General features: G+C 44.2%; 1 protein-coding gene across 1 annotated transcript in view; it reads left to right on the forward strand.

The window, feature by feature from the left end:
* Positions 1-25,592, forward strand: part of ACOXL (acyl-CoA oxidase like) — a 312,000-nt gene that overhangs the window by 187,038 nt on the left and 99,370 nt on the right. The window contains exon 13 of the mRNA XM_058667609.1: positions 3,530-3,619. Within this exon, the coding sequence (XP_058523592.1) occupies positions 3,530-3,619 (90 nt within the window). The remainder of the gene's footprint in view (positions 1-3,529; positions 3,620-25,592) is intronic.

Genomic DNA, 25,592 nt, shown 5'->3' on the forward strand with positions numbered 1-25,592 from the left:
AAGATCAACAAGGAAATATTCAATTTAAATGGCATTCTACACCAGATTCACATATCAAACATTTACAGAGAATCTCGCCCAAGAGCTGAGAAATGCACATTGTTTTCAGCAGCACATGGAGCCTTCTGCAGGACAGAACAAATATTAGGTAACAAAATAAATCTTAACAAATCTAAGAATATGATAAGTATCATTTCTGATTATAACTGTATAAAACTGGAAGTTAAAAGCATGATAAATTATAAAAATATACAGAACAACTAATGGATCAGTGAGTAAGTAATGGGCCAATGAAGAAACTGAAAAATTTTGTGGAACAAGTTGAAATTGGAAGCACAACATATCAGCGTCTAAGGGATAAAACACAGCAGTTTAAAGATGCATTTTTACTAAAACATATATACCAGACAAAGAAGAAAGACCTCAAATAAACAAGTTAATATTGTACCAACAGGGGATTGATATTCAGGATTTACAAAGAGCTTTAAAAACTCAACTATAGCAAAACAACCCTGTGAAGAAATGGGCAAAGGAAGTGAACAGACATTTTTCAAAAGAACAAATTCAAATGGCTAATACACATATGAAGAAAATACTCAGGCTCCCTAGCTATCAGGGAATTACAAATGAAAATCACATAGGGGTTTCACCCAACTCCAGTGAGATTGGCCTACATTCAGAACTCTACTAACAACACCTGCTGGCATGGATGTAGGGAGAAAGGCACCCTCCTTTACTGTTGGTGGGAGTGTAGGCTGGTACAATCACTACAGAAGTCAGTATGGAGAGTGCTAAGAGAACTCAAATTTGATTTACCATATGACCCAGCTAACCCACTCCTAGGAATCTATCCAACGGAAATGATATCTGCGTATGAGAAAGTGCCCTGTAATCCTGTATTTACAGCAACACAATCTACAATAACAAAGACACGGAAACAACCCAGATGCCCATTGAAAGAGGAGTGAATAAAGAAAATGTAGTACATCTATTCTATGGAATACTACTCAGCCATTAAAGAAATGAAATTCTACTGTTTGCTATAAATGGTTCCAACTAGAGACCATTTGTTCAATGAAATAAGCCAATCCCAAAAGGACAAATATCATATGTTCTCTCTGATATAAGCAACTTTTATGCAAAATATAAGATCAAGCAATGTATAGGTAAACGTGCATGTACACATAATCATTTAGAGGAACTGTGTAATAGAGACTATCATATCAAGATGTAAAGATACAATGCAGTATTCATCTCTGCTTCCAAATTAAAGTTGGACTTTCAAGGAAATTGTTAAATATACTTTGACAATAGGATGCTGGATTCTTTGCCATTGTCCATATCTGCAAAGTCAGGATACTCTCAAATAGCAGAATGATGGACTTATGACTACTTATGAAGGACTACACTATTATAATAATACAGGGGAAATCAGTGGGAAAGGGGATTTAGGGAGGAGGAGGGGAAATCTCAGAGCCTATGGGATTGAATCATGAAATTTCAAAAAATTTTTTAAAAGAATTTAGCAGTGAAGCCATCCAAAAAAAGTAGGGACAAACTAAACCTAAAATTAATAGAAGAAATGCAACATATCAGAGCAGAAATAAATGAAGTAGAGTCTTAAAATGTGCAAGATCACTGAAGAATTGACTTGTCACCAAAATAAACAAACTTAATAAAGCCTGAACTTAAAAAAAAACCCTAAATAAATAAATCAGAGAACAGAAATTAGACCTTATATCTGACACCACAAAAATACAAGAATTATTCTGGACTGTTGTGAACAATTGTATGGCAACAGATTGGAAAGCTTAGATACAGCCTATCAAGATTGAACTATGAGGAAACAGACCATCTGCACCAACAAATGCTGAAGAAAATTGCATCAGTAATAAAAAGACTTCTATACAAAATATCCAGGAGCTGATGGCTTCACTGCTGAGTTCCATCAAACATGGAAAGAACCAGTACTAACACTTTTCAGTACAAAGGTGAGGGAAGGCTGTGGTTCCTGTGATATCAAGACCAGACAAGGACAGCAGGTCAATATCCCTAACGTACATATATGCAGAGTCATGACAAACATTAGCACATCGAATTTAAGAGCACAGCAATCACCAGAATTCATGCCAGGAATGTATGGATAGTTAAACACATGCAAATCGAGACATAATATATCACATTGACATAATGAAGGACGGCGAGCACCTCTTCTCAGTTAGCATGGCCAATACCAAACAAACAGAAGACAGCAAGGGTCCACTTGGATACAGACAAAACGGAAGAGTTGTGCATTGTCAGTGAGAAGGTAACTTACTACAATCAGAATGGAGATTTCTGTGCTAATCTTGTCCCACACTGGAATCTGAGCAAATGTTCCAGAACATTCTGAGAGGATCCCTGAGTCTTTTCATTTATAAAAGAAGGGTAAAAATCACCTCTCAAAGCTGTTGTGAGGACAAGAAGGACCATGTGGAGTAACTGAAGCTTGTACCCAGCACGGTTCCTGGCTTGTGGTGTGTCCTCAAAGGCAAGGCGTGGATATGACCCTGCAGTACCTAATTTCATGTGGGGTTGCAAGCTGAACCCCAGGGGTCATGGGTGGAGGGGCAAGTGAACCACTCCAGGGTTAAAATGTGTCTGGTTTATTGATCTGCAATAAGATCAGTTTATCCTTATGAAGGTAACAGTGGGGTCCCATGGGCTTGCCTAGGCCCCTATGCTTCTGTAAACCACCCTGCATGGTGCTGGGGAGGGAATGGAGAGGTGGCTGAGCCTCCCAGTGGGGTTGTGACAAAAGGGAGCAGGGCTAGTGACTGCAGATTCTCACGGCTCTGAAGGCAGCGGGACCCAGAAGTCCAGGCCATTGCAGAAACGCAGCAGGCCCAAGGGTACAGAGCATGCCTGACCAATCCAAGTGTGTGACTGCTTGTGGGACCATGGAGCCTGACACTGTTAGTAGGACCTGAGCCTGCTGTTTGCTGTCCAGAGAGAAGGTGCTAACTGAAAAATGCTCCTGGGAGAAATAACAGCTCAGACATCTTGCATATGACTGACTCAGGCAGGAGTGACCTTAGGAGCCACCTGGGATACCAGGAAGGACTCTAGAACCTTCCTGGAAAGGACAGGGTGCTGGAAGAGTGTGCAGAGGCCTTCAGAAAAGGAAAGCCTGGGGCCGAGCAGAGCCAAGTCTTGCTTCCTTCACATTTTGCCTCTCCAGTTGCCGGTTCTCCAGTGTGTGTGTGCACCAAGAGGGCCTACATTTTGAGAATGAGCCATAAGTTGCTGCTTGTTTAAAAAAATCAGCATAGTTTGCTGAAATCTTATGGGAAAATATGGTGAAACTGTAAATGCAACACACAAAGTGGTATCTACTGACCAAGAAATGATGTACTGGATCCAGATCCCATCAGAAATAGAATGATTTGGAAAAAATTCTTTGCTTTCTCATTTCAGAGAAAATAGTTCTGTGTAATGGAAGAACTGCCAGGTTAAAGTGTGGCTTTTTGTTCTCTTCCTTCTGCAATAGGGTTACATGATGGAAAATCGGATCGCGGGTCTGAAGTGTGACACAGATGTGTTGGTGACTTTTGAAGGTGACAATGTCGTTATGCTTCAGGTACAGTTTTTATTCCTTTCACTTTTGTAACTTTCAAGAGTTATGCATAAAGCTGACATGTTCTGTTATCTCAATCTGATATCTTCATTTAATTGATGAGTGCTTTTCTGTTAGACCTGTAAGATTTGCAGAAGCTGAATGGAGGATTGCATTATTTATCTTTTAGGTGATCTTTGGCGTTGAATTGTATCTTTTTTTGTTTTTTTCGGTTTTAGGAAGCCATGGGTACAGTTTCAGTCGAACTCTTCTGCTAGGAAAGCTATGCCATAAGAGAATAGAAATCCCAAAAGATCAACAAGCAAAAGACATAAAAAGCTAATTTACAAAAGGAGGGCAACTAGTCAACCTGACTAAGTGATCAAAGAAATGCATATTAGGACATACAGCAAGGCAGTTCTCGGTCACATTTGAATGCATGTTGAATTCCCATTGTTGCTCAGGGTGCAAGGGGTCCTCTTGCATATTGTTATTGAACTATATATAATTCTACTTCTGGGACTCTAGCCTAAGATAGTAATCCCAAACACAGAAAAACTTAAAGGCAAAAATGTTTTGGTTAGTCCATTATTTATTATAGCAATCATATTGGAATCTAAATTTTCGACAATAAGAAAATGATTGTGTAAATTATGCTCAGAGCCCTCAATGGGGAATTATATAGCTTTTGTAATCATACTTGAAAAGAGTTCTGTATGTCACAAAAATTAAAAACTTATGGTAAGTAGAAATGCTACAGAAGTATATATAAATTATCAGACTGTAGCATTTTACAATGTATTTATTTCTATTTTTAATTTATTTGAACGGCAGGAGCAGAGAGAATCTTCCATCTGTTGATTGACTCCTCAAATACCCACAGGGGCCGGGGCTAGAGCAAGCTGAAGCCAGAGTCCAGGAACTCCGTTTGGGACTCCCAGGTGTCCCGGCACTCGGGCCAACTTCTGCTGCTTTCCCTAGCAAATGGGTAGGGAGCTGGATCAGTGTGAGGACCAGGCCTCCTATGCAATGATTTAGTTACTGTGCTGAATGCCTGTCCCACAATGTTGTGTTTATTTTATTATTTTTTAAAAGATTTATTTTATTTTCATTGGAAAGTCAGATTTACAGAGAGGAGGAAGGAGAGACAGAAAGATCTTTCGTCCACTGATTCACTGCCCAAGTAATCACAATGGTCGGAGCTGAGCTGATCTGAAACCAGTAGCCAGGAGCTTCTTCTGAGTCTCCCACACAGGTGCAGGGTCCCTAGGCCTTGGGCCATCCTTGACTGCTTCCCCAGGCCACAAGCAGGAAGCTGGATGGGAAGTGGGGCTGCCGGGATACGAACCGACGCCCATATGGGATCATGGTGCATGCAGGATGAGGACTTTAGCTGTAAGGCTACCATGCGGGACCCTGTTGTGTTATTTTAAAAAAGAGTGCAAGGGGGAACCTCCAGCCGACACACTTGGATAATCTATCCTGCACAGAATTTCTCTCCTGACAATTCAACCTAGACAGGAGTCAACCAACAAGCATTGGGAGACTCTGGTAGGGGTGGACACGTGGATACATGGAACAGCATAGAGAACCCAGAAACTAGCCTCTGCAAGTGTGTCTTAATGATGTTTGAAAACATTTCTAAAAGCAATTCCATTTTGCTGGAGTCATTGGGCTCTCAAAGTCATAAAATGAACCCTGACCAGGGTCTCTCACGTTCTAAAAGCCTGAATGTAGATTATTGCCTTAAAATATAAAAGTATAAAACTTTTAAGAGAAAGAAAACTTATCAGAAAATATTTGAGGCCTTGAGTTAAGGAGTAGGTTCCTGATAGCAAAAGCACAATTCTTAAGAGGAAAACTAATAAATTGGATTTCACAAAAATAAAAGATGTGTGTATGTGTGTGTGAAAGACCCTATGAATGGGATTGAAAAGATGAGGAAGAATTCATTTGCAAGTGACATTTCTGACAAGAGACATGGGTCTAAAATATATTTTAAAACTCCTTGGAATCAGTAGAAATTGGGCAGGAAACACGAGCAGGCATTTTGCAGGAGAGGCCAGGTCAGTGGCCACGTAGCATGTGGAGGATGTGCAGAGGTCCCTGGCCGTTCTGGAAATGTGGCTCTGAGTGGCTAAACTATGTGTATCAGCCACAGACCATGCTGGCAAGGAAGCTCACAGACTGGATCCCTGGTATTTCACAATGTGATAGCCACTCCAGGAAAAAAAAAAATACAACTGTTTCCTCAAAGACTAACCATGTGCTTGTTGAACAATCCAGCAATTACACCCTGGGACATTTGCTCCTGGAGATGTGAAAACTTAGTTTCACACCGAGTCTTTATGGCTGTTTTATTCAAAACAGCAAACATTTGGAAGCAACGTAATCTTCCTTTGATCAGTGAATGCTGAAAAAACCATGATACATTGATTTCATGGGATAATTTTAAAAAGTAAAAATCAGTGAGACAGGTTAAAGTGTTACTTGGGACATTCACAACCCAACCTGGAGTGCCTGGGTTTACATTGCACTCTCTCTGCTGTTGCAAACCCTGGAAGGCAGCAGGTGGTGGCCTCAAAACTTGGGTGCCTGTCACCCAGGTGGGAGACCCAGAAGTTGCTCCTGGCCCCTGGCTTTGATCTGGTCCAGCTCAGCCTTCACTGTTGTCAGCATTGAAGTTGTAAACCAGGAAAAGGATGACCTCTGTCACTCTCCGGCTGTCACTTTAGCTTTCAGATAAATTAATTTAAAAAACTAAGAAATTATTGATTCCTAAAATAGTTTAGATACCAAATTTAAGAAACTGATCTTAATGTTAGATACTATAGGATGCCACTTACATGATGCTCTTGAAATGATAAAATATGGAAATGGAGGTCAGATCCATGCTGCCAGGTATGTGGGAGGCAGGGATGGGGAGGGCAGTGACTGTGGTTCCAGACAGGGGGCAGAAGGATCCTTGTAAAGGGCCAGTTCTGCATCCTCGCTGTAGAGGTGGGGCCACAGAACCTACACATGCAACACTGCAGAGAGCTGCATCCTCTCGTGGGCATGCGTGTGCACACTCTCTGTCTCTCACATACACCCACATGCACACACATGACCACTTGAAAAAGTAGCAAAACCTGAAAAGCTCTTTGGCTCACAACAGGACCATTTTTCCTGGTTAGGATGTTTTACTATAAGGATATAGGGTGAAGGACTCATGGGATTCCTTTGGATGATTCTGAATTAGCTGTATTTTTACAAATGTGTGTCAACATATTAAAAAATGGTTAGAGGAATAAAACCAACAGAATCCTATGCATGTGTGCATTTGGAAAGAAATACTGTAGATTATCAGCATCCATATTGGGAGGGTTCTAGATGACTGAAAAAGAACACTCCCATTTGTGTGTGTGTGTGTGTGTGTGTGTGTGTGTGTGTGTGTGTGTGTATCTTATAGGTGTTTTAGTGAAGATGGTTGCTTCTTATGGTGGAAGAAATTTTCATCAATACAGGAATTGAGACATTTTGAGAACACTGATCAGGCATCTAATACAGTCTTTGGAGTGTCAAAGCACCACATGCTACTCAGTGGCAAGTCTCCGTCGTTTTCTGAGCTTTTAGAGCCATCTCTGGTAGAGTGTTGGGGAGAATTCTTGAAGAATCACTGTGGACTTGCGCTAATTGACATGGTCTTTCTGCATTCTCCAGGAATGTCTTCCAAACAGCCCTGGTTGCCTGACACCATGGAGCATACAAGAGCCCTACATATTATACTATATATATATTTTTTCTATACAAATGTATCTCTGAGAAAGATTCATTTATAAATCAGACATGATGAGAGATTAAAAGCAGTAGCTGATAATAAAATAGAAGAGTTATATCAATGCACAGTGATAAAAATTTTGTGGATATGGTCTCTCTCTGAGAATCAAGACAGATATCAATATTTCCAGACTGAGGTTGAATAACTGAAATGATAGATAAAATAAATTCCCTCTTCTTTGGCCCGCTTCTTGTCTCAAAGGTTGTAGTAAGACTGTCAGGAGGACTCAGTAATTCAGGCATTGTGCCAATTGCATTTTGCATCATTGCACATTCTCCCTCTGAGTGGGTGACCCAAGTTGGTGAGGTTTTTCAACAACTGCTCCTTTGGGGACTGTGTTACAGCTTCAGCCTGTATTTCTTCACTGCTTGACCATGAGTTTGTGACTCTACCTTTGACTGTAGCTCTCGTGAGTGTTATGGAGGGTCCAACTCTGAGAACTGAAGTGGAAGCATGAGGAGAAACAGGGACTCTGCTATCTGTTGTGGAAGTGGGAATGAGACAGAGAAAGAACCTGGGTCTTCTATGGCATTCATTCGCAGGGATACTAGGCTGTCAGGGGGCTTGAGGCCCTGCTCTGGAGGGCGTTGTTGCCATAGAGAGGTATAGTCCCCTCTTGCTGGGTCACTGGAAATGGCAGCAGGAAAGGGACTCATGTAGAGACAGACCTGTCCACCAAGACCTGCCTAGCATCAGGACAGTGGCTTCTCCAACATAGCACCTGCCATAGCCTCCCAATACCTGCTGTGGGAAGAGGGATTTCCAGCCTGCTGAGGCATAGCATGGCCTCTAGGAGTGAGAGACTGAGATTCAAGGTGTGTTTGCTTCATGCTGGGGATAAGGTGGCCTGCTTGCTTGCCCTGGGTGGACATACTCTGTCAGGGACCTTGTACTCAGTACTTTCAGGTTGCCTGGCATCCAAGAGGGTGCCCACTCAATGCCAGGCAAGCTGGGGCTGTCTGCTGGCATCAGTCCTTGGGTCTTTCCCTGTGTGCGTTGCATTCTGCCTGTTTTGAGAAGGCCGCCTTTCTCACCACTGGCTCCTGCTTTGGTGTCCTATTGGAGATGGATGGTTCAGAGGGCCTCACAGTGTGCCAGTGTTTCCCTGAAGGAGAAATTCCCACTGTGCCGATCAGGCAGAGGCCCCATCCTGGGACTGAGGCTTTCTGCAGCTTCTGCAGGCTTCCCCTGCTTTCCCTGAAGCAAGATGGGAGGGTTTTGACCCTTTCATTATGTCACAGGTCAGAGGTTGTAGGCCCTCAGTGAAATTTAATTATACCCTCCACCAAATCCGATTACTCCCCACACCCATGAAATTCCATTCTAACTTCCTTTGGCTTCATTAGAGATATATGGAGATTCATCCTTTCCTAATCTGCTCTGGCAAATGTCTTAAAGAATGCCAGTCAGAAGCCTTGCATGAATTGTACATTATGCCAAAGTGTAAACATACAGACAACCTACAGTTAATTGGTCTAAAGGCCAAGCAAAAGTGTCCCTTTCTTGATGGATTGGAGGGGAGAGGATCTTCTTTAAAAGGTTTATTTATTTATTTGAAAGTCAGAATTACAGAGAGAAAGGAAGGAAGGGACATCAAGAAAAAAAGATCTTCCATGCTCTGGTTCACTATTCATATAGCCACAATGGCCAAGGCTAAGTTAGGTTGATGCCAGAAATCCAAAGCTTCATTTGATCTCCCACACGGGTATCTGGGGGCCAGGCGTTTGATCCATCTTCCACTGCATTCCCATACCAGCCGCAGGGAGCTTGGTAGGAAGTGGAGCAACCAAGATAGAAACTGTGGTGTCCAACTGGGATGCCTGTGTCACAGGAGGCAGCTCTACCTGCTATGCCACAATGCAGGCCTCAGATTGCAGGCCTTCTGTCTTGAAGAGTCTTGTTTGGGAATTGCCAATAGTCAAGATGTGTGCCCAATGGCTGGAGGCCTGGCAGTGTTATTGTCACACCTGAAGTCCAAAGATTAGAGCATTTTTCCATGGAGAAGTGAGTGCCAGATCATTGCATGCAGTGAGCAACCATGAGAACAAGATCTCTCTGGCTCTTTCTCTTCCTTCAAACTTTAGACATTGTTGCAGTTCACTGAGTCAGAAATGACTTCACTTCACTTCCAGCTCAGTGCATGCACAGTACTATCCATAGCCTTTGCTTCCCTATACAAAATGGCACCAGATTTGACTCTAGGGGGCAGACTAGGCTGTGAAATCCACCCCGTTCCCATACCACCCATCTGGGATCTGCCACTCTGTCTCTGCTCCTGGCCAAATCGAACAGACCATCAGAACGGGCAGTTCTTTGTCTGGGTTCACCTCCTGAGCTGCCGGTAAACGTCCCTTCCCACTTTGCTGCTGGTGGAGTTCAAGCTTTCAGTGCAGTTCAGATCACCACTCGCTGAATGCCACTGGGGTAGCAGTCGCTGCATCACCACACAGTTGTGTCCACTGTTTTCCTGTGTCTGTCAGTCTCCAGGTGCCCCTCTGCTGTCGTTCTGTTCTCTGCTATTTCCTGGGGAGTGCCCTCTCTGCTTCACATTGGCCAATGTTTATCCATCTGTTTAAACATGTCTTTATTCTGCCATCTTGATTACTACATGGCATCCTACAGGTTCCGCCCAAGATAGATCTGAGTAGCCCTCAGGCCTGATGGCCAGCAGATCAAGAACTCTAGTGGTGGCACATCAAGCACCATTTTGTACAGTGTGGAAAAACTTAAAGACTGCAGGGACAACAGTAAGCTGTGCATATGCTGAGGTGGGAGCGAACTCACTGAACTCAGGGAAAATAATACCGACTTTGGCATTATGCTGGTCAAAATAGGTCGGTGTGGCTCTTAGACCTGATACCCAACAGGTTCTGCCAAGATCAGCACCACCAACAACCTAGCTATATAGGACTCCATGTGTCTCCCTAATCCTGGGATCTACTCCAACTGGAAGTGGAAGAAAGGTTGTACAGATAATGGTGCAGCCTCACATGGAATCAAGGAGGTGGAGAGTGGTGAGCCAGGAGCTGGGGCTACAGAGACCATGGTAGAAATCTAACATAAGAACCCAGACCTGGAACTTACTGGAAGGTGTGGTATAAGTGACTGCAAACAAAGAGCTGTGTACCAACCACAATAAGTAAAACTGAACAGTAGACCAGTGGGTGACAGTTTAGAAACCTGCCCCAAGGAGAAGACTCTGTTAACTAGAAGTATAATGACCAAGACCAAAAGAAGAGGCAAAGGCACAATGAATATTACTGCAGACTCTCCCGCACAGGAGCAAAAGCCTTTGCCAACCTCAGAGTTAATGTATTTCTCGATGTATTCATTAAGAAAATGGGGGACACAGAATTCATAACACTTGTTATAAAGCTTCTTATCAACAAGCAGAAGCACGTAATACAGGAGTTCAAGCAATTTAAGGAACATGTCACATAAGAAATGAATCAAATTAAAGCTAATATATCAGAAATTAAGAATACAGTAGAATAAATTATAAGTACAATAGAGAGTCTCCAAAATGGAATGAAGCAGGCAGAAGAAAGAACCTCAGAATTTAAAGATATTTTCTGTCACCAGGGTGAAACAAACAAAAAGCTGGAAGCAGAGCTGGGTCAAGCTAAAAAAAGTATTCAAGAATCGAAAGACACTATTAAAAGGCCAAATATAAGAGTTATGGGAGTCCCAGAAGGTGCAGAAAGAGAAGCTGGGTTTACAAATGTATTTAATGAAATAATAAGGGAAAACTTCCCTAATCTAAAGAAAGAATTGGGAAACAGAATATGGGAGGGGCAGATTCCCATTAGGATTGACCAAAAGCAATCTTCACCACTGTACATGATAATCAAGCTCTCTTCAATCAAACATAAGGAAAAGATCCTTTAAAGTGCACGTGAAAAAAAATCAGCTGACATATAGAGGGATGCCAATTAAACTCACGGGAGACCTGTCACAGGAAACTCTATAGGCCAGAAGAGAATGGAGTGACATATTCCAGATTCTAAAACAAAAAATTTTCAGCCCAGGATAACATATCCAGCAAAGCTTTCATTTGTCTTTAAAAATGCAATAAAATTCTTCCACAGTAAAGAAAAGTTAAAAGAATATGCCTCTTCCAAAGCTGTCCTACAAAGGATACTTAAAGATGTTCTCTTGAGTTAGAAGAGGAATAGTGCCCACCACAACCAAAGGCTTATGTGAAGAACATCCCAGTAAAATAACAACAGAAGACTAAATCAATGGACTACCTATTACTAAAATGACAGGACCAAATTACCACCCATTCGTATTAACCCTGAATGTAAATGGCTTAAACTCATCAATCAAACCTCATAGATTAGTAGACTATATTAAAAAACAAATCCCATCTATCTGCTGCCTCCAGAAGACATATCTCACCAACAAGTATCAATGGAAACTATATCTCATGGATTTTTATTTTTTTAAAGTTTAGTTTCATCTCTTCAGAATAGTTTCTTCCTCATTAAGTTCTTCATTGATTCATAGATCATACAATAGCATCATGTTCTTCAAGAAGGTTCTTGATTTTCATTTCTTCAGTGACACATTACTCATTCATTAGCGTGTTATTTAACTTTATGATGTAGTTAATTTCTTTTTTTTCTTTCTTCCTGTTATTGATTATATTTTGTGGTTTTTCATGTAAGGGGATATGTAGTAACGGTGTAATGGAGACTATCATATACAAATATGAGGATACAATGCAGTATGCATCTCTACTACCAGATCAAAGATGGACTCCCAATGAAATGAAACTGTTTACTGTATCTTGACAACAGGATGCTGGACTCTCTGCCATTGTCCATGCCCTCAGTGATGGACATATGACTGTCTATGAAAAGCTGTAGTGTAGTAATAATATAAGGGAACTCAGTGGTGGGGGAGGGAGCTTGGGGAGAAGGTAATGGAAATCCCAGGGTCTGTATCATAAAATGTATATCATAAATGTATTATAAAAAACTATCATAAAATGATAACAATAGTAATAAATAAAAATTAAAATTAAAATTAAAAAACTTAGACATTAGACTCAGCTGACCTGTGATGGAGGACAGGACAGAGAGCAGATGCTGTGGAGGCCGGAGTTTCTTCCCCTAGCCGCGTGGTCTGAGCAAGACTGTGGGCTGGGCTGCTGATGCGTGTCATGTACCAGTGACAGGACATCTGCTGCGTGATCTTCTGTGGTTTTAACCTTGAATTGGGGAGGGTGGGAAATGAAAGGTCAAGCAGGTGTCTATATTCCAGTAAGAAACTGATTCCTTAGGAGTTTCAGACTTCTGAGGGTGTTTTCCCAAGCAGCATCTGATGGTTTTGTTTCACTCCCAAATTGTACGATGAAAATTTTTACACAAAAATTTCTAGATAAAAGTTGACCGTTTCAGGAGACATTTGAGCATCCCATTTTGTTTCTTTTTCTTACCCTGTCTGCATCTGCTTATGTGAGCCAGTGTGTGCCAAGCTGAAATGAATTGCAGACATCAAGATAGTTCATGTTTAGAATTTCCAACAATCATTTTCTTAAGTTGAGGACCCTTTCTTCTAAAACCACAATACCACCATCCCACCTAAAGAATGAAAAATATTGATTGGACGAAGTTATAAAATTATTTAATAAAAATGATCAGCAAATTATTGACCAAATAAGGAGAAACCACTAATCTGGGATATGTGGTGAAGGATGGACAGAACACCTGGGGCTGCTGAGGGAAACAAAGCAGAAACAACGACCAGTGAATCCCCAATAGAGATGGGGGTTGGCATTGTATCCATGAAACAAGAACGGCTTGCTCTGAAAATGAGCACTTGAAGAGCCGTTGAGTGCCTGGCAAGCTGGAAGGACACACTTGCAGACGACCAAGTCCCATCCATATAAGCGCTGAAGGACCAGGTGGACCGTTTCCCAGACTGCAGATCAGGAAGATGAAGGGGAAGTGAGATAAAATGGGAAGGCTCAGACATTCCTGAGAGAGGGTGCAGCCAAAACAGACGGGCAGGCAAAGGTCAGAGCAATGAGAGTTCCTCAGATCTGAAGAAATGCACAAGTCTGGCGATTGACAGGGACCACTAGATAACATCAGAGCCTAAATCCAGCCTGGATGGTGTCAGAACACCAAGGAACGACAGGGAGAGGCTCCCAGCCCTCAGATGGAATTGTGTTAGTGACTAAGGGGAAGACTAGGAAGGATTCAGCCATGACACTGTGTTTCAGGGGAGCACTTCACAACCCTAAAGCAACCATGCATCCCTGGGTGCATCTTGTTCAGTGTCAGGTTCAGAGGTGCAAGTTCTGTATTGGCAAATAGCTCTGGGGGTGGGAGGCAGGGGCTGTCGCGGTTCACTGGTGGCCCATACTTTGAACGTCAGGATCTAGAATAAAATGGACCGAAATCTTCAGAGTTGATAAAGCTTTTTTTTTTTTAATAGAAAATCTTGCAGCTAGCCAAATTGTTGACCAAGCATGAAGGAGAATAAAGATATTCCTGTAAGAAAGTCCAGTGCAGAGATTCAAATGCTCACTTAGTTTCCCTTCCATGAATTTTTTTAAAAAATATTATTTGTGAATGAACTACAGAGAAGCATAAAAGGAAGGAAGAACTTAGAAGACATGGTTACTTTCTGGATCTAGTCTGGGTGGACTGTGTGTAAAGAAGCATCCAAGTGGCAGGGATGTGGAAAACTCGGGACACATGGAGTCCAACGTGGAGCAGCAAGGCCAGGGGATCAAAAGGATGGCGCTGAGAAGGAAGTGATTTCTGTTTCACCAAGAGTATGAGCCGGCAGCAAGAAAACATCAGTGATATGATGGAAAAGGTGTAGGTTTATTCTGGAAACAAGAAGAGGGAAAAGCCAATAAGACTCCAGAAAAAAACAAAATCGCTTCAGAAAACTGTGTTTCTACTACGAAGCAAACCAATCATGAAAATCCACTTGGCCTTGAATCTGGAAGCATCTATAGAATACAGACCGCTTACAAGTGGAGATTCCTGGAGTAAGGAATTGGAAGAGAGGGATGCAGAAGAATTTAGATTAATTCATATGGTTTCAAATTGCAAAACTCAGGTGTATTGAAAACTTTTTTTAAAAAGTTCCTCTAAATATAAAAAATTACAGGAAAAAAGGACTAAAGAAAGAAAATGTTTCTTAGAGAAATAGACTAATACATCTCACAAACATGCACACCACATGTACACACACACACACACACACGTACACACTTTATGTTGTAGCCATAATGCTCTCTCATCCCCATACTGGGAAGAATTCCAAATTCTTCCACTAGATAAATAATTAATCATTCTTACGCTTTTTCCCCAGTTCAACCATGAGTAACATTTTTTCAGGTGCTAGAATGAGACCCTGGGACTTGTTGAGGTTTCCCTGTGGGTGAGAACTGGGCCTTGGACTGCAGACCTTGAACTTCCTCTGCTGCAAGAAGGAGCTCAGAGTGGACCTGTAAGAACATTCTCAGAGGTGGGCAGATGAGGACGGCCCTCTAGCTAGTTGTGAACCCCAGTGATCCACAGGTGTATGTGTCACCAGAAAGGGAAAAGTACAGGCACCTCTCAAATCAGAGGCAAAGGTTGGGTCAACCCAACCATGGCCACAGAGCATCCAGTTCTACAAGGCCAAGGTCCAGGTAGCCACAGCACCTGCTTCAGATGCAATGGGGCTGTGAGGAAGAGTGCTGTTTCCTGAAAGACCAGCTGCCTCCTTTTCTGAGGGCCTTCTGGAGGGATGCAGGGTACAGGAGGGCTTCCCCCATCCAGCTGAATGAGGGGGAAGTGACTCAAGGGCACTTCCCCATGATCTGTAGATGGGAAATGTCATCCAGGATCTTCCCAGATGATGGCAGAAGAAAATGGCAGGAAATACCAGAGGTGTAGGGAATGACATCAAAGAGGCAGAGGCCTAGGGAAAGTTGGGAGTTCGGGGGAAGGGCTGAGGCAGCAGCATGCTTGGGAAGCCAGTGGTGTCTGTTTGGGGATAGAATTGAGCAGGAAGGATTTCCAAAATGCGATCATCTGTTTTTGGGAACTTGGAGGGGCGTCAGGGTGACTTTCAAAAAGCTGAGCAAGGTGGTTTGCAAAAACGTTGTGTTTTTCTTTCCAAATCCCACTGACCAGTGTGCAAAGCTGTCACTAATGTTTTTCCAAAACCAGATGTTTAAGCATCTAAATATTTAAAGCTCGTGGCAAGGACTCTGTTTGTGTGTGATTTTGGAGAAATGGAGCCTTCTGAATCCAGGCCACTTGTTTATCTTTCTTTCCCTGCAACCCAAAGCCACGCTTCATTTTCCATACGGATTTAGAATTTTGCCATCAGATTGATTTCAACATTGTTGTTGTTGTTGTTTTCACATCGAGGTCTGTGAGTTCTTGACAAGAATGTGTTAATTGTGTATTTTAATGTTGATGATAATCTAAACAGAAATAGTCTAAGTTGGGTTTGTATCGTCTGGGTAACAAACCATACAACCAAAGACTCACGCTGCGGTATCCAGCCTTTGTCTTCACACAAAAACCTCAGCAGACCCTGGAACTGCTGAGGCTGCCAAAGCCTATAGACACTGTGTTTGTTTTTCCTAAATATATGTACCTCTGATAACGTTCACTTTCTAAATTAGACATAGTTTGAAGTGAACAACAGCTAATCGTAATGTGGATTATAATAATGCATTGCCATAAAAGTTCGTTAAGACCTGTGAGTTGTTTGTTTCTGGAATTTTCCATGTCATTCTTTCAGACCACAGTTGAGGATGGGCATGCTGGAACCACAGAAAGTGAAACTGTGGATAAGGGAGGCTGCTGTACTGGGAAACCTTTAGCACCAAAGAATACACCTGCTCACCAGCAACCAATGAGAAAGTAAAAGACCAGGTTTTCTGTGAATTAAGGAATGAGCAGGGGCCAAGTAAAGGCCTAAGATGGTATCATGGGCTCCCTATTGTGGGCTGGTGCGGGTTACAGAGAAGCAGGATGGAGGAGGTGCTCTTCCAGCTGCTTTGAAGGCGAAGGATAGAATCCAAACAAAGGAACCCACCCAGGTGGGAGTGGGCCAAGTCGCTGCTGCAGACTATAGCCTGCCCCGTGTTATTAGGACTGTTGATTGGAATCTCACTGGTTTTGCTGTTTTGCTTGTATTTAATTTCACAGTTTATAGTTAAACAAGAGCTATAAACACAAGGTGTTTATATCTAGTGTTATATTTGAACATGTTTAAGTAACGCTATAATTTGAAACAACCAAAGTCAACATTGGGTGTTAAGGAGAATTTTCTCTTTTCCTTCAGTGGGCTTTTGTACATTACTCAAGTTAAGAAAACTTCATAAGATTTGTTTTATTGCATTCTCTTCCTTGCCATTTTATTATTTGCTTCATTGCAGATTTAAAACTTCAGCTATTTTCTCTTCTCTATAAAAAATACGAACATATGAGTAACATCTCCTCCAATTACCCTGGATGGCTGTGGTTGGGAACAGGGCGGGTGGCTTGAATGTCAGGTGAAGGCTGATGTGCGTGTGAACTCCAAGAAAGTTTGTTGGAACTGAGACAAGTGTGAGGGGGACTTGGGACAGGCAGGGGACAAGAGTAGGAGAACCCACAGCACCAGGGTGCCTTGCATGGGGATTGGGGACAAAAAGCTTACAGGAATTTGATGTGATCTTGATTGCTTGTGGGTTTGATTATCCGCCAGGGCCACATTTATCTATTGTAATGGCCAGGTAGCTTGGCTAAAACCCCAAGAACACCCCATCTTCCAAAGGGATCCCAGGGCTGGCTTAGCAACCTGTCTGCCCGCAGGCTAGACCCACTGCACTGACACTGTGAGGGTTCCAGGGTCATAGCAGCTGTGTCAAAAGACAGCTGCTGCAATTCCAGAAAAGGCCAAGGCCTTAGGTGAGACCTTCCCCAGTAGTCCACAGTTGTCGCCATTGAGGGCCCCTAGCCAGGGCTGTACAGGGTCACACCCAGTCTCACAGAGTGGTTTAGGTGTGACTACCAATGCATAGGTGCTGTGAGTCAGCTCCCATGGCCTAGGGTGAACTGGAATGGGAGCTGGGCTGGCCACTGAACTTGATGTATCAGGCAGGTCAATCGTTGGGGTGGGAGGAGCCGCTTCCAGCTGTGTGCTTTATTTGGACAAAACCCACACCAGGGTTGCCAGATTTGTAGCCTTTAGGGCTAAACCAAAACCTAAATTACTGCAGCAGACCCCTGAAGCTAAACACCATGGGGGTCAAACACAGGACCCTTACCTGCTCCGGGGTGGGTCGACTCATACTGCTTTGCCACTACTGACAATTACCTTAGGTAGCAAGGCATGAACTCAACAGGCCTAGGGAATTTTTAAAAAAGGCAAACTAGAACCTTGTTTTTGATGGGAATGACTGCAGATGGGAATGTAGAGGGAAAAAACAAAGCCAACTGTGCAAAGGGCAGTAGTTCCAGACCCTTGGCCCCAGAATGCCAACTCCTTTGGAAGTTTCCACTATGGGACAACTGGTCCAGAAACTGATGGAGGGGGCCAACACCCCTCCTGGGGCAGGATGGAAACCAGGAGTGGGCACCAGGTGGTCCCTTCCTCTGGTCCAAGCCAGTCCCAGGAGATACAGACTAGAAGTCCCCACACCAGGCTTCATGATGGAGGATGCCCAGTTAGGCCAGAAATGGCGGCTTTGTGATTGGCTACTGTTTCACCACACCGATGGGCTGCAAAATTCTGGCTTTGGCCTCACTGAGAATTGGTGCCCTCACTGGTGCCATGAGGGGCAGCCTAACCCTTTAGAGCTAATGTCTCCCCTCCCTCAAGGTGTGAGGTACACTCCAGGGCCTCTATAAAGGTTGTGCTGAGTTTACAAGCACCATGTACACTCCCTTGCACTGACTACAGTCCGGAATTCTGCATATTGTAATGGTTTAATTCCTGGACACCAGGGTTTGGGTTCCTACTTGGGTATAAAACATCCAGGTGAGGGGAGGGAGCTGGGAGCCGTCTGCCTCCACAGGAGTTCAGGATGAGCTCTGGGTGGGTGGCAAGGGGATGAGTTCACAGTGGAGTCAGGGAGGAAAGAAGTGGGGTCCCCGTTGTTTACTGTTGCCTAATAAGCCACTCCACACATATGGGGGCATGTGGGACAACAGCCACTCCACACAAATTTTTTTTCAATATTTAAAAATTCAATATTTTTGTTTGAAAGGCAAAGTTAGGGAGAACGGAGCGAGAGAGAGAGAGAGAGAGAGCTTTCATCTGCTGATTCATTCGCCAAATGGCTGCAATAGCTGGAGCTGAGCTGATCCAAAACCAGGAGCCAGGAGCTTCTTTCAGATCTCCCCATGGGTGCAGGGGCCCAAGGACTTGGGCCACACTCTGCTCCTTTCCCAGGCCCTAAGCAGAGAACCATATTGGAGATGGCACAGCTGGAACATGAAGCAATGCCTGTATGGACACCAGAGGTGAAGGGTTAACCTATTAAGCTATAACACAGGCCTCTGGGCCACAAATTCTAATGGGAAATGGTAGAGCTGGCTCCTCTGGAAGCCTCTTTTTTTTTTTTTTTCTTTGAAAGGCAGAGCAACAAAGAGCTTTGAACAGCTTTTACCAAGGAGATTCTCTAAGGAAATAGCAGGAATTAGTGATTGGATAAACGAATGAACAAATGAAGGAAGCTTATTCATCATTTAATGCTCAGTTCAAAAGCTCGTCTCCTCTAGGAAACAGGAAAGATATCTGCTCTGGACTTACTGTCCTGTGTCTAGATGTTTCTCAGTGATGCTATAGAGCATGTTGCATGTGCACCTGAAGACTGCCCATCCTGGGCTGAGACCCCTGAGGGACAGATGTCCCCTATCCATCTTTTTAATCCCCATTAGACTCATGTAACCAAGAGAAGCCTTGTGCATCACAGATGCCCCATAAATGTAGGAATGGTAAAGGAAGGAAACCACAAAGGGTGCACTTGATTGATGGAGAAAGGACAAGGAGAAGGCAAGGTAAATTTGGTCCAGATTTAAAAAGAGGGCTGCTTCAATTCAATTGGACTGTGTGTGGACTCGTGCTAAGCCTAGTTCATTGCTTCAGATCCATCCATTCTTCTTCAAGTTCAAATCCACGTTTAAGACAGAGCAGTTACTCAAAGCTCCAATATGTGTGTTTGGTGTTAAAGAAGACCTTCCCCTCCTCTCCTTGGCCCTCTCTTTCCTTCCCCTACCCCTGTACTATTCATTTCTTCAAAGAAATCTTGCGTTGATGGAACATGGGGAAAAAATTCTTAGGGTTGGAGAGTCATGCCCCGTTGGTTTTCTCTTCTTCCTCATCCCTTGGATGACCCCAGAGCTGCCCTGTAGGACCTAGGCTTGTTGGATATATGAATGAAAAATCTAAGATACACCATTGTATTCATATTACGGACAAGCAATTTTTTCTCCCACTATGTGTCCCTTGCAGTATGTGGCCATCCACACAGTAGCAGGGTGTCTCGAGTTCTGCTGGGCCATTCCACTAGGAGCCCTCGGGCCAAGGCTAGGTTGGTGGAGTGAGGCCGGCGTAGACACAGGGCCCCAATCAGGTAGTTCATTTTACTCAAGGCTGCTTATAACACGATTTGGAAATCTGGTGCCATAAGTAGTGGCACTCTGAGTGGCTGTCCCCACACATGGTGCAAACCCAGCTAACCCTCATTGCACAATGGCTATCTAGTGCTTTCCTCTTAGAAATCTTATTTTTTCTGTTCTGCTGTCTTTGTCTTGGCAGCCAATGCACCTTGTTAGACACTTTAAACCGTTTCACTGTGGCTGGCATAAATCAGTGGAAAACTTAGAGTACAGAAATGCTAATTGCTTCCTTGCTGCCTTGAAATGTGATTTGACCTAAAAAAGGATTACATTGACTGGTGGGATATACTCTGTGTTACGTGACACATACTGTATCAGTGTGCGTTTCTGATACCATCGTTCTGCAGTCTTGTGTAGAGTCCCCGTTTCCAAGTGCAGAACAATGGCTGTTCTGACTATGCAATCACCCCAGCATCCTCTTACGAAAGTGGTTCCTTGTGCAGGTGCATAAGCAAATAAAGACCATTTCGTTTTTAAGTTAAAGACCATGGGAAGAAGGATAGATATAGCCCCCACCATCACCAAGGCTGAAATTGCATCTCAAGCTGATGTATATGTAAAGGATTCTTTTTAAAATTAATTATTTTATCTATGAGAGAAAGAGGAAGTGAATTACCAAACACTGATTGGCTCACCTAATTCTTGCAATGGCTGGGGCTGAGCAAAACCTAAGCTGGAATGAGGAGCTTAATACAGGTCTTCCTGGGTCTGGCCCCGTGGCCTAGCAGCTAAAGTCCTCGCCTTGAACGCACCAGAATCCCATATGGGTGCTGGTTCTAATCCTGGCAGCCCTGCTTCCTATTCAGCTCCCTGCTTGTGGCTGGGAAAGCAGTCGAGGACAGCCCAAGGCTGTGAGACCCTGCATCTGCGAGGGAGACCCAGAGGAGGATCTGGGTTCCTGGCTTCGGATCAGCACGGTACCGGCCATTGTGGTCACTTGGGGAGTGAATCATTGGACAGAAGATCTACCTCTCTGTCTCTTCTTCTCTGTATATATCTGACTTTGCAATAAAAATAAATAAATCTTTAAAAAAGATACAGGTCTTCCTGTAGTTGGCAGGGACCCAGGAAATGAGTCATCACTTGCCACCTTCCAGTGTACATGCTAGTAGGAAGCTAGAATTGGGAGCTGAGCTGGGACTTTAGCTGGGCGCTCCAGTGTGAGATGTGGTGATCCAAGCAGCTTCTTCACCACAGTGCCAAATGCCTGTGAAATTACTGGTTGTTTTAAGAAAATCTGCCCTAGAAAAGCATAAATCTAAGATGAGGATGAGATCATTTGTGTTGCAAACAGTATTTTGTTTTTACAAAAGTTCTACTACTAGGTTCAACTTAAATAACAAAATCTGTATTGCAACTAAAACATTCAATGAATGCAAAATTTGATTTAATTTCTTGCCTTTGATAACCACTCTTTTCATATAAAAGGCCTCTTTGTGGGCAAGTGGGATGATATTTATAGGGAATCTGTACTATCTTAATTTTGCAACTTCTTGTTGGCATTTTGAAATGGAAAGTTACTTATCTGTACAAAATATATTGCAGTCAGCAATGAATCTGTGAAGAAGGTGGGAGCACACCTTTACATGCTTGGTAAAGGTGGTGACCACCTGTCTTTATCTCCTTTCTGTAATTTAACACATAAAGTATTGGGGTTAGAAACTGTGACACCCATGTCCCATGGTCGTTCATAGCTTTCATCGCTTAACCTTTTCCCCCCAGGCAGCATCAAGAGCAGAAGATAACTCCATCTTATAAGTTATGTTTCCTTGGCTCATGACCTAGGAAAAAAGCAAAGACTCCAAAATGGGTGACATGCTTTTGAGAGAAGAAGCAATATCCAATTCTCTCTCTCTCTCTTCAGACTAAAACAACTAATTTCTATATCTAATTTGGATTCTGTCTGGACTGAATTGATTTTCCTGTTTTGTGTTGGTTCAGTCAGAAAGAAGAAACTGGTGATGGAGGATAAAGGGAATTAAGGACTGGAACACACTGGAGGGGGTGTTGAAAACAGGAAAGAGGACTTATTGATTCATTCACATTTTTTTAAGATGTATTATCATTATTTATTTATTTATTTATTTATTTTACCTGTAGAATTTTTTAAAATTATTTTTTAATAATCTTACTTAGTTGATTAGGGAACAAAGTGTCAAGGGCTACAGGGTGAAAGTGGGTAATACCATTGTTTCCACATCAATATCATTTTACCCTGTATCTGGGGTCAGGGAAAAAAACAAAAGGAAAAGCCCCACCCAACCTCCCACCCATCCCAGATCCCCAACGGGAGGCACGCTCTGAGGGTCCTGCTCATACAGTTTTGTAGTTCATCAGTTCTGGATTGCTGCCAATCTCTCAATTCCAATCGCAATGAATCCTATTCAGAATCCACTGGTTGACAGTCTCTTCATGGTTGGGGTTCTAAGATCAGCAGTTCAGTTGAGGGATCTCCAGAGAAACTTCATCTGAGATGATCCCAGGCCTGATTCTTGTGCGAGTTTGCTAGTACAAAGTCCGACACCATCCGTCACACCAATCAGCTTATGCTCATGCTGGTCATTGGGATTGCTGGGTTCGTTCTGTTTCCAGCCCTGTCTTCCTCATGAACCAACGGGTGTTGTAGTCCAGTTCGATCCTGCCCACTTCATGCTTGGTCCTCACGCAAACCGGTTGGAGCTGCAGCCTAGTTGGGGCGACTCCCCATAACCCCACCAGTTCTGCCCCCTGCCCTGGTTCCCATGCTTGCCAGTACACACCGCAGGCTTGTCAAGTCTGTCCCACATCCTGTTTAGCTCTCGCACGTGTTGATGGGCATTGAAGCCCAGCTCAACCCAACCAACCTACTATCCAGCCCACACACCTACTGGCAGGTACCCTCTGTACAGCCACCCCTGCCCCTGTCCTGGTGTTTGCGCTGTCCAATGAGAGTGGTAGTCCTGAAGGAGGTGCCCACTATTTCCCTTCTAAGCCACACTCACTCCCAGATTATGCACTCTCCAGGTAGTTCTGGCATTTGACTTGACAGAATTAGCTCCAAGTGCCAACCTCTGCCAGCTAGTACTATGGCTAGCCCAACCAACCCTCACCCACTCTAGTTTTTGCTTGCACCAGTTGGAACAGTCAGCCCACCCTGGCCCTTCCCTTATCTAGCCCACATGAGGCCCACAGGTGTAACAGCCATGCCTATTCTGATCTGCCCCCATCCTGACTCACGCTTTCCAATGGAAGTAGTTGTCCAGCAGGGGAGCCCACATTCCCCTGTCAACTTTGCCTCCTCCCCCTGATTATCACATGTGCTGTTTGGGCGCTGCAACCACATCTGGTATGGCTCATCGCACCTTGGCATTCCTTATTGTGTACTTGTATGTGTCGCAACCGAACCTGGCCCATCCCACACTCTGTTCTGGTGCTCGGACTCACCAGCAGGTGATGTGAACAGGTTCATCCTGGTCTGCCCCCAATCCGTGTCATGTGTATACCAGTGGGATAATTTCCATAGCCTGTTCTGGGCTGTTTCCTATTGTGCTTCTTGCGCTTACCTGCAGGGACTGTGTCCTGCCAGAGGAGTTGCCCAGGCTCCTCCATCAGAAACCTTCCCAGTGCCAGGTTTCGCGTATACCAGTGGGTCCATGAGCCAGCCCTGTTCAGTTCACCTCCTGTCCTAGCAGGAACAGTGGTGTTTCCTGACTGTTCTTCAACCCAATCTGGTTCTTACTGTTGGATGTTTCAACCCAGCCATGGCTCTTCCATACCCCCATATGGCTTACACATGGTTCAGTAAGGGCTGAGACCTAGCCTAGTCTGTCATACATTTCCCCTGGTCCTGCAGAGCACCAGATGGTGTTGGGGTCTGGCCCACCTTGGTGCTTCCATTCCCAGTCCACACTTGTGCCAAGTGGGATTACACTCGTATCCTGATCGGACCGCAGCCCCATTTACAGCCCATGAGCTCATTGGTGGGAAACTCAACCCAGCTAGAGTATCCCCTTAGCTGCCCAACTGGGCCTATTCCCAGCCTTAGATCTTGTGAAGGCCAGTGGTTGCTCTGATTCAACTTGATAGAGCCCCTCTCTTGTCCTGTCCCCTTAGATGCTGTGGCTTAGCATCCCTGTCTTGCGCAGATCAGTAGGTGCAAGGACCTACTTGGCATGACCTGTGCTCCAACCTGATTTCTGTTGTTTCTTGTGAGTTAAGGTTTGTTCAGCCCTGCCCATTCTGTCCCATTCCAGTGGCAGCACGGCCCACCCCACATCCTGTTAAAGGATGCACTTTCAGGTGCTGCTGCCTTGACTTGCGCTGACTGTTTTGGGTTCCTGCACCCGTGTGTGATGGCAGGTGGCATGGTCACATCTAGCTTAGTCCATCCCAACCCCAGCTTGTGAGCTAACCAGGGGAACTTGTATTTCCACAGCGTTGGGCCCATAGAACCCCATAGTGTCTACCCCTAGACCAAGTTCTCTCGCGTGCTGGATAGAGTCTTGACCCTGCCAGATGTGACCACTCCACCACTCCACCAAACCGTTGGGTAATGGTACCCATCACTGCCAAAGAGGCCCCCATCCATAGCTTTGGTGTGGGCTAGTGTGTGACAATCAGTGATGTTCTAGGCAAACAGGCCATTTCTGTATTCCGAATTGGGTTGGTGTATCTAACTAACCGTAATTGTCTCCTGGGTACTTCCCTCCAAACCACCAGGTCTCAGTCCCCGCGCCTGCTTAAAACTTCCATGACCCTGTCACTGGGAATCACCCAAGATTCACTACTCACCTACACTAAAATTGGACTTAGTCATGGGTGTCCCCAGGCAGCAAACATATCTTAAAAAACCCCAGAGTTTGCCGCCGGGTGGCCAGCAGGCAAAGCCTGGCACCACATGGTGCACTGGCCGCCCTGGGGGAGGCCGAGGACTCGTTCACTGCCTTGCGGCAGTGTCTTTGGCATGAGCCCCCAGCATTGGGTCCTACCCGGCAGGGGCACCCCCCCACAGCTGCCACACTGTGAGGAGCGGCACTTGCCCCCAAACCCAAGGCCCGAACCCCTCCGATTCATTCACATTTGAAGGATGGTTCTCCAAACTCTGTCATGCCTTGTCTGATGGTCCTAGGACAGACTACACTCTGTCTCCTAGCACTATGCTCTGGGCAGCCGCAGGACCATGAGCCGTAGATGAATTGAGATCTGTGTCATCAGATAGCAGCAACCATACTACACCAAAAAACAAAACTAGGGAAAGCCATGGTAGGGTGGCAATTGGAAAAAAGAAAAATTTAAAGAACCTCAGAATCAGAGAACCATGGAGGGAGCTCCAATCCCTGGATTCACTCAGGAGTCATTCATTCAATCAGATCTCCCACGTGGGTAACAGGAGCCATCAGCACTCCCAGCATCTGCAGGCAGCTGGTGTCAGGTGCCAGAGCTGGGTATCAAACCTGGGAACTCCTGTATGGAGTGTGGATATCCTTTCTGGGTCTTACCCACTAGGCCAAACACTTGCCACCAAAAGAAATATTTTTGATGCTTGAAATGCTGTTCTTTTTTC

This window comes from Ochotona princeps, chromosome 8 (assembly GCF_030435755.1).
Source record: "Ochotona princeps isolate mOchPri1 chromosome 8, mOchPri1.hap1, whole genome shotgun sequence".
Taxonomy (NCBI): Eukaryota; Metazoa; Chordata; class Mammalia; order Lagomorpha; family Ochotonidae; genus Ochotona; species Ochotona princeps.